Source organism: Cydia pomonella, chromosome 7, assembly GCF_033807575.1.
Source record: "Cydia pomonella isolate Wapato2018A chromosome 7, ilCydPomo1, whole genome shotgun sequence".
NCBI classification, from domain to species: Eukaryota; Metazoa; Arthropoda; class Insecta; order Lepidoptera; family Tortricidae; genus Cydia; species Cydia pomonella.
Genome location: NC_084709.1, coordinates 14,553,174 through 14,573,037, shown reverse-complemented (window position 1 = coordinate 14,573,037; position 19,864 = coordinate 14,553,174). Strand labels below are relative to the sequence as shown.

At 35.5% G+C, this 19,864-nt stretch overlaps 1 protein-coding gene across 1 annotated transcript; it reads right to left on the bottom strand.

Moving 5' to 3' along the window:
* Positions 1–1,384: 1,384 nt before the first annotated feature.
* On the bottom strand, positions 1,385–11,662 carry LOC133519903 (cuticle protein 8-like). The gene is made up of 5 exons (XM_061854099.1): positions 11,574–11,662; positions 8,728–8,862; positions 8,097–8,193; positions 7,682–7,797; positions 1,385–2,364 (listed from the first exon to the last, which is right to left on the bottom strand). The coding sequence occupies exons 1-5, from the start codon at positions 11,577–11,579 to the stop codon at positions 2,299–2,301; spliced, it is 420 nt and encodes a 139-aa protein (XP_061710083.1). The 5' UTR covers positions 11,580–11,662; the 3' UTR covers positions 1,385–2,298.
* Between the last annotated feature and the right edge of the window lie 8,202 nt (positions 11,663–19,864).

Genomic DNA, 19,864 nt, shown 5'->3' with positions numbered 1-19,864 from the left:
TAGTTTAATATTAACCCTTTGAACTAAATTAAACCGGTTACCAAGTGTTCCAGCTATATCTATCAACGTTAACTGGCATATTAAGTATATGTCAAATACTCGCACCTTTACCTTTATCCTTTCAAAGAGTATATGCCGCTATGTAAATCCTTTTAAGATTAGAAGCGCGTAAATGATGTGTCTCCATAAACGGAGCTTGCCCGAGACCCGTTCCTAATATCGTTTATAGAACTCATAAATTTAGAAATCTTACAACTAGTCATAAATATTAAATGAAAGGTTTTTGAACTATGATCTTATACGGTACGTCAACTATGACTAAGCGCCATATTAATTTTCATATTTTAATCGAGGCATTAATATGTATAAAATCGATTAAAGTTATATATGACTCAATTTGCCTAACTTATTCAATTTAATGAATTATGTGAAGTCAGCAACCGAGGTGGCATTATTGGCCATTCCCACGTATTTATGAGAGCAAACATTCAGGCTTATACTCATTTCACGAACTCGCCTCATAGTAATGTTGACAAACTTTATTTTGACGCTTGAAAGTTTGATGAAAGAATTGATAATATTACTATGCCAAGCCATGGGATCCGGTAGCTGTGCCAAAACATAATAATTCAGTATCACATTTTGATTCAACGCCGCAGTACTTAGTCAGATAAAACAGCAATCTACTTAATATCAGGCCATTCGTCATGTGTGCTTTGACCCCGCCGGGGCGTATTTATCTTGTTTTCTATTAAGGCCCGCAGCGAACCACCAGTGTTTTATATTGCTACAATTTTTCTTTTCAACGTACTCTGTCAGGAGGCCATTATTTATGTATATGTACGTGCTTGGGTCAGTATACGAGTATATGGGCTTTTAATTTTGGGTTGTTAGCGTTAGTCACCGTAGTAGTGTTTTACTTCAGAATATTATTTAATTTTTCTAGTGTTGGAATTTCAGCCAACCCCAACCGTGATTGGTTGACCCAACTTTAAGTATTTTTTTGTATTTAATAAACGAATTAGGGTTATTTTTACACATGTGACACACACACATTTTACACACACCCCTTTAATGAAATATTTTAATCACGTTTTCAACTGTATATTGTCTGATCTTTTTTGACCTTTCGGTCGATTTGGTAAGTAGTTTAATACCTTTCTATCAGTTGTAACTTCAATGCCACCTAAGCATAAGTCTAAGTCTATGATAAATAAATATACTTAATCAGTTTTAGTTATACCGATGGATATTATGAATAGGTAGCGTAATTATAAAAACCGTGACAAGTTTTGCCTTATTACGAGATATAGTTCAACTATTGATCAACATCGATTATACTGCTAATAATGGATAGTATTACTATTAATAATAACACTCCAAATATAAAAAAAAGTAATTTATTAAAAAATATTGTCGTCGAGTTCAAAAATAAACATTCATAAAATAGTTTATACAAAAAATAGAGTTCGATAAACTAAAAACATAAATCAGATAAATAAAATAGTATCTGAGATCAATAGGTAATTTGAAGAAGCAACGAATCGAGTAATGATACTGAGGAATATAGAATAAACATCGTTATGGTTTACATGAAGCTCATAAATACTAACTAAATAAACAACCATTATGTATATTAAACCTCAAAATAAGACATTAATAAATTGTACTCCAGATGCTGTTATTTAATTGGTAACACACAGTAGCAAATCCTAAAACTCTTCGCAATATCATATATTTTCAAAACTACAATAATATTTTAGTTTTTCTTATCAAGTACTTATACATAACCCTGTGTGTTCCACGAATATATTAAGTCTTATTTAATCCTACCACGGAAACTTTTTCGTGTCTTTTGTTTTGCTAACCGTAAAAGTAGCGTTTCACAAGGTGCCCTTGGCGGTTGCCGCTTAGGCTCCAATACTAATGCGGTATACGCGAAGTTAGCGCCGACCTCCATAAGGTATCTTTACCCGTGGAACGTCACAAATAAGGTCCTACTTAATCATTTTCTTTATCCCACATATATATTTTTAAATCTATAAAGATCCAAAACAAAACAACGCATCTATACAAATTGTCATAACCTTGAGAGTTAATGAATATATTTAATTAATTGTCTAAATACCAAAAAGTGCACTTACATTACAGAGCATATGCTAACTCACCTGAATAAGGGAATAAAGTTTATAGAACACTTTACCGGTGATTATCTCGCTCGAAAAAATCGGTAACGTGTACTAAAATGAATTAATTTTCCGACTTTATGCTATGCGAGCCGTAACATTCGTAGTCGCGTTAGTGTAGTCCGTATGGTGATATGGCGAGCGCCGGCGCAGCGTAGTGTGGAGCTACTGCTATTGGCTGTAAAACACAGATAATTCAATTACTATTACTGGATATAACAAATATAATTAGAATATTAAGAGGAAATAGCTTAGTAACTGTACTTTTTCTATGAAATTTCATTTAGGGAGAAAACGGTTTCCACTAACTAAATCTTAACAAATCACTTTGATTTTGATGTCGATCGCTTCAGAATAATATATTCATAAATATTTAGAAGTGGAAAAACGTTTTCTCTTTTTGAATGGTCGATCACGTGGTATACTTTTATAAGTACATTTACATACTACTGAAATGTAACTTATGTCAGGGGAACGGAACTGATCTTTTCGGGCATTCTCGGCTCCATTCGGTCAAATCCAAGCAAATATTAAGGTCGGCACAACTTGACGTCCCTTTGCGTGCACAACCACAGATAAAATAAGGAATTTAATTTTGACAACCCTAAATAGCCGAAAGGCATAGTGCTATACATTACAAAAGGACAGAATGGTTCGTCCCTGAATCGCTGTCGAACTTCGATTTTGTAGGAAGTTTCTTTTCTGTAAGGTAGTAAGTACTATTACTTATTCTGTGCTTATGTATAGATTAACCGAAAACATTCTCTCACATACAGTTACATTTATGTATTTGAGTGAATCTAATTAAAGTACCTGCGAAATATAGACCTAAACTATTTAATTTTAAATAAATAAATAAAATAACAAAATCCATTTTATTTTGAAACAAAATAATACAAAAATATACATACACGTAGCAGTTCACCATAATAATTTGTAAATATTTTTAGTACATTACAGTGAATGTGAAATCTTTACTTCATGAAGATAGAATCAGGTTGATTTTACGGAACCTCATTTAAATTGATGCGAGGTTTCAAAAGCTACATCTAGTAATGGGGCGAATCAATTTAGTTCAAGATCACGGTGTACTCGAGCGTGACTGTCACTGGCCAATTATTACGCACTTTCTTTTTCATTGCCAAGTTACATTATAGTTATTTACGATACTAGTGCGAAAAATAGGAAATTCGTAACGAGTGCCGATAAATTAAAACACGACCGAAGGGAGTGTTTCAAATCGACACGAGTTGCGAATTACCTATTCACAAATGTATCCTACAACGTTTTACAGTACATATGAAAATTTTTCGACATAGTTACATAATGTGCTAATTTATGCACTAGTGCGGAAAATTAGCACCACATGGACTGTAATAGTTATTTGTGTCCCAAGGGAGGAAAAGTAGGAAATTGCGTGCCGCGTGTAAAATTGTTACCCGAGCCGAGGCGAGGGTGGCAAACACGCGGAATGGAATGTCCTACGTTTCCTCCCGTGGTGCGCATACTATTTTTCTGCTCGACGGAGGCGAAAAGCGGCAACTTCGTTTAGCGCAGCGGGAGCAAAGTTGACGCTTTCCGACCGGAGGGCAGAAATAGTTATTTGTGTCCCAGCGGAGGAACAGTAGGAAATTACGTGCCGCGTGTAAAATTGTTACCCGAGCCGAAGGCGAGGGTGGCTAACACGCGGGATGGAATGTCCTACGTTTCTTCCCGTGGTACGCATACTATTTTTCTGCAAAGCGAGCAAAGTTGACGCTTTCCGTCCGGAGGGCAGAAAATTCTTTTTCATCACACTTGCTCGTAAACGGTGCTATTGTATGCCAGCATACTGAGATGGAAACAGCTTTATGCCCGTACCTATTTGGGCACATGGGCGTATTTTTTTTAATTTCATTACGCCCATGTGCCATGTGTGCAAAATGTTTTTTTCATGGAGGTATAAGTGAGTAATAATTTTAAAATAATGACTATATGACTAATATTTTTTTTGTTTATGTTTATGAATATTTAATTTGATTAGTTTAATAGCCGCTTAAAATACATATACAATTTTCAATCGAGGTCCGCGCTTTCGATGCCTAACCTGTCAAAAATACCAATATGGCGGACGAATGTTTGAAATTTCACCGCATTTAAGACGAAAGTGGTGGACCGGTGCGAAATTGCCTTTTATTACAAAAGTAGTCCTCATTTTCCTCTCTGGATATTGACATTATAGAAAATATTTTGACACAATTTGTTATATATCAACCACAGCTATACCACTACGTTTGTTTTTATTTTTTCGAAATTTCCATTATTATGGATATATTTAGGATCATTAAAAATTTGTATGAAATCTGGTTTTCGCGCCTAATTTTTACATTAATCAAAAAATCAAACGTAGGGGCATAACTATGTTTATTAATTTTATTATGCATCACATTATGTAGAAATCTTTTCCATAATGTTAATATCCAGAGAGGAAAATGGAGACTACGTTTGTATGGAGAAGCGGCCGTCCCCTATCCTCTTAATGCTTGAAACTGTCCTCTTTACTTAAGCAAGGTACGTTTTGTTTTGTAGCTTTCACTGTATGCGAATTGCGATTCGACACAATCTTGGCCTGTTTATGGTTGTGTTGTTGTGTTTTCCAATCAACTAATTTCTGTATACATCAATACTACTTTGTTGTCCTACTTTGTATGGGGTTTCATCTTTGTCACTTAGTTTAGTTTCATAGTATGAAGTAACATTTCATAAGTTTCGGCCCGACCGAAAGGTTTGGCTTTTTTTTACCGAAACCGAAAGTATGGCCGAAACATGATTTTTTTGCCGAAACTGGTCAAACCCGAAACCGAAGCCGACTCTTCGGTCGGATATTAGTTTTAATTTATCTGTTTAGAAATAAATTATACTTATTTATAGGTACGAATTTAAGCCAAAAGCGAAAAGAACAATAAAAGCCGTTGCAGTCAAAATACTAGAAAAAAATATTTCTAACTTAAATCAATCAAAATCAGTACTCAGATATATGACGATACCTAGGATAAATATATAACGTAGCAACGTAACAAACATTTTAGACTTACTTTGAAATCGAGGGCCTCGAAACGTCAGAGGTATCTAATTTTAACGCCTATACCTACGCGATTAAGTCCCGTTAAAATAAATACTAATAAACATTTTTAGATTAAAACTTTATATAGGTGTATTTCTACCGTATAGCGTTCGTCTTGCTTAAGTAGTTACAAGTTACATTCTAACTACATATATAAATCTCAGCTTGATTTGACTTTGATTTGAGATTCCTTGCATTGCAACTTGCAGATTTACAATCTAATTTGGTGCGCATGCGACGCACTATGAGTAATGTCAAATCAAGTTCCGATTTTTCAATTTGGAATGCGGCTCCTGGACTGTGCATAGTCCCCTAGATTCTTTTGCCTTATCAAGGAAATTCGGTGAAATATGTTGTCCAAGTTCTACCTGTTTCCTTATAAGCCTACGCGCCATTAGCCTTGCGCAAGCACAGATTGCAGAGAAATCGAGTTTGTGTAATGTTGCGCCCCCTGACGACTTATCTAGTTGTCCAGTCTGTCGCGGCGGAACGAATTATATCTATGGTTTACTTGGGAAATAATAACACAATTTGAACACACTGGATTGATTTCACTTGTGTCATCGTACGAAGGACTTCTGCAATCTACGCTACAATACATTTCACTTTTTTTACATATTTTATTTTTTACAAGTTCCATAACTTTAATATGGAAGGCATATGAATTTTTAAACCAGCACCAGCTTGGCGGGTTTTGAGTAGTCAAACACAAACTAAAAAGGAACTGTTCGAAAAAATACGCGCGAATTATATCGTGAATGTGATCGACTTTTAAGTGAGAATTCGGACTTTTTAGTAGACACTGAGTAGAACAGAGTTATCACTCTAAAGCCTGATTTACACGCGTGCCGAAACTTGCCAAGCGTCAGGGACGAAGTATTACAGGGAGAAAGCGATATTGCTATCTCATTCTTCACCGCAAAATCTGGGCACGCATGTAAATCAGGCTTTAAGTGCCAATTACATCCACAATTTGTAAGGCTTGATATCAGACCCGATTTCGGGCGCGAGAAATAGTATTTTTCCGTTTCACCAAATATCAGCACATCGTTTTCAATATTTGAAATGTAAAAAAAATGGTTCATATGCAAAAATATCAAACATTGAACATTTTTGGCAATTAGAAACAAAGTATCTTTTACATTTCAAATATTGTGTTCATTACAATACGATTATCAAGCCCGAAATCGGGACTGATTTCGGGCCGATATCGGTAAATGTGGATGCAATTGGCGCTTAACAAGCCGAGCGATGTTTGACAACGAAAGGTCACGCACGAATCATATTTCGACTGGCACACCACTGGCACCGATAACAAGTTCTCTTTCTCGCGTTTTTCTTTAATGTCTGCACAGAGCAGTCGTGAGCCGAATGCACCCAAACAATTGAGTAAAAAACCACCGCAACGGTCACGTTGAGTACACGTCGACTCTGTGAGCCGAGGGCCACGAAACACACGCTTCAAGCATGAACGCTCGACTGACATATGCACCGCATTTTTTAACGCTACGCCTATAGTGCGCGGCGCGTCATCTTGAACCTTGTCGGAATGCATGAAAGTTAATATTGGGCTGTAGCCGCGCGCGTCAGATGACGTCTATGGCGGTCAAATGGTTAAGAAGCGTTTACGAAGAGTGCAAGGTACCACATATAGGCTCAATTTTACTTGAAAAATTTATACGACGAGGACAGGATTACTAAGTTGTATCCTACAACATTTTATACTACCTACAAGTACTACAACAACCCATGTTCACCCGTATGGCCCAATATCTTCAGATAATTTTAATATACATGAGAACATGAGTGTAGGTATTAAACGTAGACGCAACTTATATAAAGGGCTTATTACGACGTTAAGTTAAGACGTACGAGGATGACTCCTGTCTTCGGACGGCTAACGATCGACCGCGACGTCGGCCCGATATCGGGCCAAAGGAACGTTTTCCATTTTACGAAATATTAGCACATAGCTTACAATATTACTTGACGTAAAAAAATAGTTCAACTGCAAAAAAATATCAAACATTTAACATTTTTGGCAATTCCAGACAAAGTGTTTTTTACGAATTTCTTAAATTCGTGAAACGGAAAACGATCTTTATTGACGTCGGTACCGACGTCGGCGACGATTGTAAGGCCCGAAAGCAGTATAAGTGTAATAAGTACTTAAGCTGTGGCGCTGTCATCATAAATTAGAACGAGAGCGCTTATATGCTGTGACTGCGAACTATTAAAATAATGCTCCATCTTGTAGTTGAAGTGATCTGTAGTTTTAATTTTAACCAAAGTTTGGTGGCAGGCAGCGTCGAGCGTGTACGCTTGGAACGTGCGTTTCGTGACCGAGGCGTTAAAGAGTAGCTGGCTGCAGATACGAGTATAGCATACTAACCGCGGGATGCACGGCGTGGCCGGTCTTGTGTACAACCGCATTGAATCCGTTGTGGTCGTCTGCCGAGTACGCCACGGTTCGCGTCGACCCATCAGGCTCCACTAATGAGTAGCTACCTGAAGACAATATGATGATGAATTTGCCTATGAGTTCGAAATAGAAAATTATTAAATATTTATTTATACATATTTAAATTTTATTGCAAAGTAAAAGTTGTTAAAATATTGAGGCTGACTAAAGTAGCATGGAAAAATACGAACGCACTAAGATTAATATTAATTTGTTATCACGGATTTCAAACGAATAGTACGTCTTCTTGTTACAACATTACATTCATTCATCATCACTTTGTTCTGCTAGTAACAAAGTTTCATCTATATTTCATGAAAGCACCTCATTCTTGGATGAAAAGTACCTTTAACGACGTCGCCGTCTCTCTCCTCTTGCTGCGACTTTATGTCGCCGGTGTGTGGGTCTTTTACGCCGTAGTTAAACGCGTACTTTGGATAAGCCTGTAAAAAGAACAATGTTAATAAGGCGTATGCATACAAGTAACAATGCCATTCATTCACACTGGCGTCTTAGTATAAAAAATAATGGGACATAAAAAGACAAAAAAAACTGAACGAACTTCATGAGAAAGTTCATGAGAAATAATCCAAACGTGACTCTCAAATACTGTACAGTATCAGAATAGGTTACAATAATAGTTTGCTATTTTGATCATTTGTAAAAGAAAAAGCTACAGATACAGACTACTAGATCTCAGTGTCTTCTGAAGTTCGACATTCAACTTGATAATGTTGCTCAACTTAAAATAACGCCACCAAGATATGCTGCTGGAGTAACACAAGTATAGTTGCTTAATATATACCCCAGCTTGCTGTAATTGTAACGATTGTACCTAACGAAGATACCCTTTCAGTTTTTGTATCAGGTTGCATTAAAGTGGCAGTATCCCCACAGGCTTCGCATACGGATCCACGGATCCATAAAAAAACTAGGAGCCCAGCCAGCATTCTCTCTGCTAAATTAACACGACTCACCACAGGTTCGGCATGGACGACGGGTGCGTGGACAACGGGAGCGTGCACGAGCCCGGCATGCCCGTACACTGCGCCCGGCAAGGCGTACTGTGGCGCCGCCCAGCCGGCGCTCACGCACGCTAGTAGCACGAGTACCTTTCAAATATTTATGGCATTAATAAAATAAAATCATTTTTATTTGTAAAGGCATTTCCGAGTGTGCACACTTGCCTTAGATTACTCGCAAAGTCTGCACCTATCAGTCAGTAGGTCGTACCACGCATAATGAAGGGTTCCGTAGCTGTAGATCGGTATATTGGCGTATAATACGAGTATAATACATTAACTAGTACGCTAGTGGTCCTGGGTTCGAATTCTGGTAGGAAAATTTGTATGTGATGTTTACGAGAACGACCATTTTTTCCCGAGAATCCCGAGTAATGGATGATATACATATAAGTAGGTATGTATGTATGTATATTATATTTTTCAATAGGTGCTTAATTATTCCAACATTTTCAGACCTTCGAGCTAGATTATATTTGTAACCTGACAACCGATAAAACATCATTAGTTTGAAGATTTATGAAATACCGGATAATAAATACCTAAATAATACAACTAAAGAAAGGAACCCCAATCGTATCATTAAAACTCTCTCGAACTTATGTTGACATTGAAATTGGAGCCGGCCGTACAAATTTCGCCCTATTTACCCAAAAGAAATTATTTGTCAACGTTCGATTTTAACGTTCGTTTGCTACTTTTTATCCTATCTACGGGAAAATATCTTTCCTGCGATTCAACAGCCAGCAGTGGCAGCATGAATCCATATTTATCGCCTGTCACTATGCCCGTCACTATCGCACTTACATACTTGTTAGAACGTGACAGGCATGGTGACAAATGATAAAGAGCCGACCATATTAGCCCAACAGGACAGTGACATCTAATGACAAATGTTAATACTAATCTTCAGAAACATCCCTATTATAAATGCGAAATAAACTCTGTCTGGCTGTAACATCCTGGCTACGACATTTGTCTTAGCGACGGGTGGTGCGACGGGCAACGTGACAAGGTAGAGCGAAGTCCACGGTTAAACCGCTTAACCGATTTAGATGCAGGTACCTAATTTGGTATTAAGATAATTTGAGGTTCGAGGAAGGACATAGGATAAGTTGTTATCAATCATCATCAACATCATCATCCTACGCTAACGGAGTCGCGGGCAGAAGCTAGTTCTCAATAAACAATGGTCCAGTCGAATTACGGCATGCTCCGTATGTTACGGTAGAATCTTCAAATCTAGTTTTGTATTGAATACTCGGTAATTTTTAGTACTAGCCACACAAAAAAGAAATTGGAAAATGATCCTCAGGTGGACAAATAGATCCGCATAACAAAACTAGAAGTGTTTGTTTTTGATTTAAACTTTTAAAGCAATCATGTGTTATGCTAAAATATATAATTACCATGTAGGCTAACGGCATCTATAATAAAATAATAGTGAAAAAAAAATATTTTCATGGAAAGTATTTAATAAAATAAGTTTTATTTCTTTTTTATATATTTTGCACCTTCGGTCAATAGTTAGAGGGGGAGGGGGACAGAATATTGTAGACTTTCGGTTCGACTATGTTTCCAAAAGTCAGACGGACTGACGGACATGACGAAACTATAAGGGTTCTGTTTTTGCCATTTTGGTTATGGAACCTTAAAAAGGAGGACCTATACCTACATAATGTTTATATACAACATAAAAATAGCTTCTTAAGTTATGTAGTCTACAATTTTTTTTTAATCCATACTTAATTACCTTACTTACTTACCTTCTTAAATCTTCTTTCTTATTTATTTATTTACTTGCCTTCTTAAATCGATATAAAAAAAAATAATGGAACCAAACGAAACGCATGGAAGTAAAAGTATGAAAGTGTGGATTGGCTATTGATTAGGCATCGTTGGTTTTTAAAACTTTTACATGAATTATTGTTATAGATACAGATAAAAGTAGTATCTTAAGTTCTGTAGGCTACTACATTTTTCACCCATAATTCCTAATAAGTACATTCCTTCGGTAAGAATCCACTTCTCTTAAATCTAATTTTTAAATAAATAATTAACCATAGTAAATTAAATAAAGGTGTATTTTTAAACGGATATTACCCAGAACATACTAAAATAGTACCTCTGAATATATTGTACCTAAATTGAATAGTAACTGATATTTTGAGTTTGTTGCTCTTCGGTTTTTAGATCGCGCATCCAAAAATAATCGGACAGACAGATGGACATGACGAATCTATAAGGGTTCCGTTTTTTGCCATTTGGCTACGGAACCCTAAAAATGTCTTAGTATCTCGGATTAAAGATGTCCGACATAACATCGACATCACATAATTTTCAATAACGTCGGAAAACGGAAAACTCAGAAGTGCTTATATTGTTATCTTACAGAACTTAGGGCTTTATTCCAGATTTATAGGTAAAGTTACTTGCGATTAGGCTGACAGCAATTATGATAATGTTTTAAGATAGTGCTAAATTCACATTTTCAATTGCAGTTGCTTGATAATATGGCATTTTGTAATTTACATAATAATTACCGGCCTATCACATCAACAATTATAATGAACTATAATTTTGATACATTTATAAGACAACTACTAATGATCAACAAATTTAAAAAATATCGAAGTTCAGTATGACCCAATGACATCCATTAACAGGATTAATTTATATAAATTACTTGTAATCCTTATAAAAAATTGACACAATTACATTGACTTCACCTTACCAGTTAAAAATAGTAAATAGATTATCATTATCAAGATAATTACGTGGTCATGCATTGCGGAACTTACCCACATGTTCTCTCCGCACTAGCTAAAAGCTGCACACCGGGCGGCGGGCCCGATCGCCGCTCGCTTATAAATATAAAGCCCCACCACACACCTGCATAGATGCACCAGGGTGCATGCCACTTGGGGCTTAATGAAACCGATTTTTCCTTAATAGTTTGTATATTAACAACTTAGATAGAAAGAGAATAAATATCATAGCTTTAATTTATCTATGGACAATCAGAATAAAATCTGATATCAATTTTAATGTAAGTCAAAGTGACAACACTACGAAAGAATTCGTGAAATTCAATTATCCGTTCAGGTAATAATTACTAAAATCGCACCAATACATTAGAATTGGTACTATAGTATTTTTCACACAGCTAGGGTACGGTAACAGCTGTCATGTCAATGTTTTTTTTTTTCATTTAAATCTTTCACGGTTTCATTCACATTTTTTGGACGCATGGTTCAAAAGTTAGAGAGGGCGGAACACATTTTTTTCTTGTCGTGATCCGAGAGACCCCTTATGTCAAATTCGTCAAAAGGGATTAATCTGGGTTTCGTTACTATAGAAGGGTTTCTAAAACAGTTTCTCTTTATTATCTGTATATTCGGATTTCCCTTCAATGTCCCCCCATTAAAAAAACATTCTGTATGTCGGATATAAAATCGACCGTATGTCCGACAGCTAATCTCGTTGCTAGTGTTCATAGTTCGTGCAAATATGCTATAAAAGTTACGAACGGAATCGGAAAGTGACATCCTCAGAATATGGGGTTCGTTCTCAGAAAGTGTCCTAAATCGAAAGTGACGTCCTCAGAGAGTGACCTACGCCACCTTAAGGAGTATGGCAAACCAATATGTCAGTCGAAAAAGGCGCAAAATTCAAAAGTTTTTTGGGAGACCTACCATTTGCCCTTACATTTTTCAAATTTGCAGCATATTTCTACAAACAAAAGCGGTTTGCCAGACTATATTACATGGCATCCTCTCAAGGCGGCTGTACAGATTTTTTTAAATAAAATAAATGTACACAGATTGTGAAGGGCAAGAGGAATCTACCGATATGTCATTTTTTTAAATCCGTATAGTATCCTATGCTACAGGGTGTACTGAATCATCACTACTTAAGTCTTAAACCCTACTTTCGGGTCAAGTCGCAGTCAAGTAAAATGTTGATATTGGGGTAGATCATAAACAAATGTATAGACAAAAGTGTAATTTATATTCCTTCGAGTTTCCTATAAAGAGAATGTCCCCTGGAAGTGTATAAGTGCCAAACCTAGATTCAGCAAGTATTATTTATAACAAGATGTATTTTTTCCGCAAAGATATCGACGACTTTTTTGTGTAGAATTTATTTAGCTTTAATGTTGCCGTACACCATATTTTCATAGAGAACGAATATTTAGATTAAAACGCGAATTTCTTTAGGATGGTACACATTTTCCAAGATGGCTGCGATTCCTCGAATTCCCCAAATATCAAATTGCGTGAACATGAAAAAGGGGCGTAATTAACATACATACCAAATTTCAGGACTGTTCCAGAGATTTTGAGGTTTGTCCTATTCCGATTGTGCTGTGATTGATTGGCAAACCATAATACCTACTGAATATACCATACCTATGCCATACCATCCATGTATAGTCTACATTATGTTTCCCCGACGAATCGCCAAGAACTAAGTGGAACAAATATCGTGGGTATTTTCAGCTAATCAGGTACAATTTGGTTTTCAAAAATATAAAATTATAGGCAAACAAGGTCTTAGCAAAATCTGGGATTCAAATGTTTCCTTAAAAATGATCATTAGTCTAATATTAGCTACAACTTGTTTTTTATTTACTTACATTTGAATGACATTAAGTGCAAATTAAAAACGTGTCCAATGGTCTAATTAATTAGATATGGTTTGTAGGTAACAGTTAATCCGTGTTAGCTTTAACTTGTCACCTTTAAATCCTTCTTTAGGGTAAGTAAATTGAGCACTTTGGATACGTACATTTTTGCTGGCCTAGTCTAGATTGTCGCAATATGGCCGACATCACATGAGTTATTAGAGTGAGTTTACGAAACCCGATCAGGGCCCACTCGGTACCCATTGGTGTCCTTTAGAAAGTAGTCAATTTAGCTTTGCAGCTTGCGGCGACTATCTATATTTGCAATAGGAATGAGAATATACATTCGAACTTGAATTCGAAATTCGAATTCCACTGTAACGGCGATGCAGAGTAGCTTAGCGATGCTTCTGCGACCAGTGAATAGATTATGCATTCTAATAACTGCAACTTTGATTTGCAATACGGGCGCGTATCTTTTTCAAAATTGACGAAACTTATTTAAGTTTGATACCTTATGAAAGTACCTCTAGAAATAATGATACGATTTCGTAAATATAATTAGCAAAGAAAGCCTAAGGCGGTTGCGCAGTGATAAGCATAATTAACACCTAGAATAACTGGGATTTTTTAGTTTTGGTGGCTTCGTTGCATTTCACTCGGATAAATATATAAATATGAACAGGTTACATTATAAAAAGCGCGATAGAAATACAAATGTGGTTCCTGAATCACGAAACTCAAGAATAATCAAGATAGGAGCGCAGTGAGTAAGCTCTCTACGCCGTCGAGAGGACATAGGTCATTAAGTCAAAAGTAAGTAATAACTAAGACTCAGGTCATAGTAATCAAGTTCGTTGTACATACTAACCTATTGACTTCTGACTCAAGAACTCTCCATTTGAACTCGCCGCTTTATGGCTTTGTGCCCTTCCTATAATGTACTATGTATTATGGTACTTAGATACATTACGGGTATTTCTTCTCCTAGCCCAGGCCTAAAATACCACTAACTTAAAATTTAACCGTCGATTTATTTTTAGACCTATATTAAAGACTTTGTGCCTCTATGATTTTTGACAAAAAAAACACGACTAGAAGAAAGAAGTAAGTATTTATAGTATAAGTTGCCATGCGATATGTGACTATACAGTATTTATATTTGTACATTTATGATTATTTATAGTGAACAAAAGCTTGATTCTAATGGTGTGTAGGTAGTCAGCCTAATCATAAATTATAGGCGTAGGATGATCAGTTTTCTGGTTTGATTGTTTTAACAAATTGAAAGTGCAATGTGCATAAATATGTGTTAAAGCAAACTTATGGTAGATTATTCAACAACTATTTCGTTCTAAAGTTGCTTGGTTTGTACTGTTATTTCCACGGCTTACCGATCATATGCCTTAGGATGGCTTCCGCAACATCCAAAATCCAAGGATCTCTAACGTCATCGCGCTCGCAATATTTAAGCGATAAGGACGGAATAGACGATAATCAAATATCAAAGTTCGCGATAGGGTAGGGGTCCATGACCTTATGTAAATGTAAATATAATCTCCGACGTCGCAGATGTCAAATTATGCTGGTTTATAAAATACCTAGAGCGAATGAACTCAGTGAGCGATGCTGATTGCTGTGATCTTATACTCTGCTATTATAATATTACTGACAATAGACGTCGATAAATGTTACGTAATATGAGGAAGGGGCGAATGCTGGCAATTTGTCTTGTTGGCCACCTAGTGGGTTATGTCATAGTCATCTAATATTATACTTCATAGATGTACGAAGTTACAAAACTGCTTCTTACTTTAAAATGATATTGATTACGTACAAAAGTAATCATCCTCTAAGTAAGTATATAGCAGAAAATGTTTTAATAACTCACCAACGCACTAAAAGATGAAGGACCCGCATAAGAAGAACGTTTGGCTTTAAAATCGAAATAATTAATTCCTGACGTATTTAACACGCTTAGTAGTATTTTTTCCTAAAACTGTAACTCTTTCCCGAGGCTAACATTTCAGCTCTAAGACAATTAATCGTGTCGTGAGCGGTCACCAACTTTGCGACAAAACCGTTTGAATTAAAATGCCCGTTATTAAGATCGCCGTTCAGAATGTAAGCCTTGTGTATGAAATAGAATAATACATCTTATTGATACGATATATATTTTTAACTATTTATTCTAATGTTTTCGTTATTTATAATCTTTTAAATTAAAATATGAGAATTTTCCGTTAAAATTACGGTTCCAATATAGCGCATATAAATCAATAGTACCTGGGCGACCGAGCTTTGCTCGGTTATAACTATTTATTGTAATATGGTGGTGTATAGGTGATAATCTTAACTACATTTTTTTACTAAATTAAACTTGTCTAAAACAATAAAAATTAAAAAATTATATATAAACTTGAACATATAAAAAAAAAGTTAGTCACCGGGCGAGATACGAACCCGTAACACTCGTTTCCAGCCGTCCGCGTCTTAACCCGCTGGACCAGACGGACAGTGGCCGGTAACACGAAATTAGCGACCATATTCTGCGTCGAAAGAAAAACGCATGAAAACTCGAAAACACGCGTTTTCCCAAACATAAGACTAATCTAGATCGATTGTATACCCCCAAAAGCCCCCATATACCAAATTTCAGCGAAATCGTTAGAGCCGTTTCCGAGATCACGGAAATATATATACACCGTGTTTTTATTGAATTTGTCGTTAACTTCGGGGTATCGGTAAGTACGTTTAAGAAAAGAAAATGGCATAGTCAATTTAAAAAAAAAAAAAATTGTTTTTTTTTTTACTATTTTTATTTTTATAAAAAGTAACTAAATGTTGCATATAGCGTTGTTGTAACACGAGCATTACATTTAACTCAACCAAACAATTGAAAACTGTGACATATCAATGTCATTTCGAACGTCGATCGTCCGAGATAGTACTTACGTTTAGTAGCAAATGTATGAACTCGCACTAAACACTAATCAATAAGTAAACAGGCCCTAAGGCAAGTGTACACGCTCGTAAGGGCCTTATAACATAAAAATTTATGATTGATTATCTCCAAAATGGAGTTAATTAGAATATCGGTGTCTTTGGGAAAGTTACTTAATTTAAGCTCAGGAATGCACCCTCGAAATTAACGCAAATCAAAAAAAACACGGTGTATATATATATATATATACATATATACAAGAATTGCTCGTTTAAAGGTATAAGATTAAAACGGCGTTCAACTTTTAGGCAAGGCCTAGTCTTTCAGATGCTTTTATTATGTCTCCGCACAACGTTTACATCTCTTAAATTAATCATCTGTACGTAAGTAACTTTCGACATATGTAACACGGTTATTTTAATGTTTGATTTAGTTGGTTCAACTACTTGTATGCCTCATACTTGACCGAAGAAAATGTTCTAGATGAACGTTTAGCTTTTATTCCTAAAATGGACACTCATTAATTCAGTTAATTAGTTCATATATCAAAACATGAACGAACAGTTTTATTGGTTCATGTTTTAGGACATGATCTATAAGATGAACATTATTAATTACCTATTTTGATTTTTAGTTATATTGCTTTATTTAGGCAATTTAAATCATTCGTTTCTATGAAAAGCTCTTTTGTATTCATGTAAGCCATTTTATATTATTTACCTATTTGTTATATTTTTATATTGGAGGCTAGCATTTATACTGGTTCAAATATAGTAGAATCAAATTGCTCATAATTAGGGCACATTGTTAATATTCTGAGCGAATTGGGCTATTCTGACACTTATTATTTTGTATAAAAATACTGAATAATAATAAGAGGGCTCGAAGTAGTTTACTCTTTATGCTTCCATTATGCTGAATCATATAAAAAAATACTGGAAACGCGTTCTAACAGATAGTAGAAACATTCCAAAGTTGGGGTAATCGCTTCATTGTTCATTTACTGGTGCCACTACCTACCTTAAGCAGATTCCGAAACAAATGTACCCTTGCATCTCCAGAGTCAGTCGCTTACGTTACTGATTTAGTATACGTGAAAAAGAGTTCACTTAAGTATTTTGTCAGCTTAAGGCAAAGAAATAATATCCCGTATACACACGTACATACAAACACTCCTAAAAGCATAACCCGTTTGACGTAGTTATAAAAGCACTAAATCACTTGTAATAAAACAAATATATATATATGCTTAGGGCGTGTTTTACAATGTTCAAGTAAAGTCCTGAATAAGCTACTTGCCATTTATCTGACGAATAAAGTCAACGTTGGCGTTTCACAATCTTAAAATAAGCTCAACTGGTAGATGAAGTGCTAAGTTTTGCAGGAAGTTTTGTCTGGCAGTTAATTTATTTGTTAATTAGCTATCCAATACTTTGACGACCGGTCTGACATAGTGGGTAGTGACCCTGCCTATGAAGCCGATGGTCCTAGGTTCGAATCCCGATAAGGGCATTTATTTGTGTGATGAGCACAGATATTTGTTCCTGACTCATGGATGTTTTCTATGTATTTGTATATTATATATATCGTTGTCTGAGTATCCACAGCCTTCTTGGCTTACTGTGGGACTTAGTCAATTTGTGTAAGAATGTCCATAAAATATTTATTTTATTTCTTTACTTGGACATTGTGAAACGGGCCCTTATACACATAAACTTGACCGAAGATATTAAGTTTTAAACAAATACTTGACTCTTCCAAACGTACTAATCCGGATCCAGATAATAGCTACATAAAACAAATAAAACTTGCGGCGATTCGAAGAATGATTAAGACACAAGTGCCTGTCGGTGAGTAAGGTTGCCAGAGCTCAAGGGGGGGGGGGGGGGGGGGTAGAGTCGGCAACGCGCATGTAACTCCTTTGGAGTTGCAGGCGTACATAGGTTACGGAGACTGCTTACCATCAAGCGGGCCGTATGCTTGTTTGTATAAATAAAATAAAAAGACACGTTTAAGATCTTGGAAAGATCTCTAAAAGATCGATAACTAAACGACATGTCGAAATTGACGTTTATTTCGATTCCGCTGTGATCCCAATAAGATCTATCTACGATATTTCTAACGTCAAAATGACATTGATTGCCCGAATCGAGCTGCTTCTGTCAATTATACGACATACAAACGATATCTAAATGAGAACTTATCTAAACCAGAACTTAATTATCGTTATCGTATTTCATTCTTCGAATCGGGCCGTTGCAATGAGCATACGCAATATTTCCTTGCGAATAGCAAAAATTGAAAATCTGTCAAATTGAAACATGAACAGTGTAGAGGTAATACGGGTAATAAATATTTATACTATTTCGCCGCACTGACCTTGTGGTCATCCTCGCTTGTGCGAGGGACAGCTATTTTATGTATGACCAAGTTATTATGCAGTTTGTATAAGAGATTAAAAGGCGAATTCTGTGAAGATTCTGTGAAGGTACAATCATTTTTTGACTTAATAATACAAGATTGCATGCAATATAAACAAAATGTAAAACTGAGCAAAAAGAAATTTCTACTTTGTTTAGGCTCACGCGTTTGCGTTCCGATGACGTAGTTTAATATTGATAATTCAACCAAACAAAACACTCAAAAGAGTAACAATCTAATGTAAATGTAAAGCCACATACTTAATAATAACTATTATGTATTGTGTCTTGGCATGACACTAAATAATAGATACATGATAATACCAACTATTATAGAATACCAGCTAAACTGGATTAAATGTAGGTTCTTACCTTAAAAATATTTAAAAGTTATTACCAATGTGTAAATACTGGGCTAAAGGATGAATACAGTATTGCCTACTAAAATTACCTTAGTAATTAATTTAGATTTAGATAATTGTTTTTTCTACTAGATTCTTATATTATATATTAATAAATATTTTAGACCCAGCAATGTATATATAAATTCATACTCACACTAAATCTATACATTTCTTCAATGTTCGAGAGAAAAATGTGAACCGCTTACCATTTGAGGCCAAATAGAACCAATAACAGCGCCATGGGAATTTATGGAGTGAACCATATACCTACTTTAGATAATATTGAAGTCGAGAGACTACTCGAATAATTACAGTATCCTAGATAGTTACGTATGTTTTACAAAGTAGGATAATATATCATAGGCATTTGATGAACATTTTGCCGACAGCATGTCATAACGGTTGTTATGAACCATCTAGGGCATTCTACAGAAAACTTATTACACCTATTGTATATGTATTAAGATACCTACTAATTAATTTAAAATTTTACTTACATTTTCATTTAGAGCCTCTAAATAGTCTAAATATAGATTCGGTGTGTTACTTTCATGACAACAAATATGTGAACTTAAGAGTTTAGTAATTATAAGTACTTACAGTAGGCAAATGATATCCTAAAAGAATATTAGGTAGGCAAAATTAAAGTATTATTATAAACGTATTATATCTTCCACTGAAGCTAGTCATATAATAA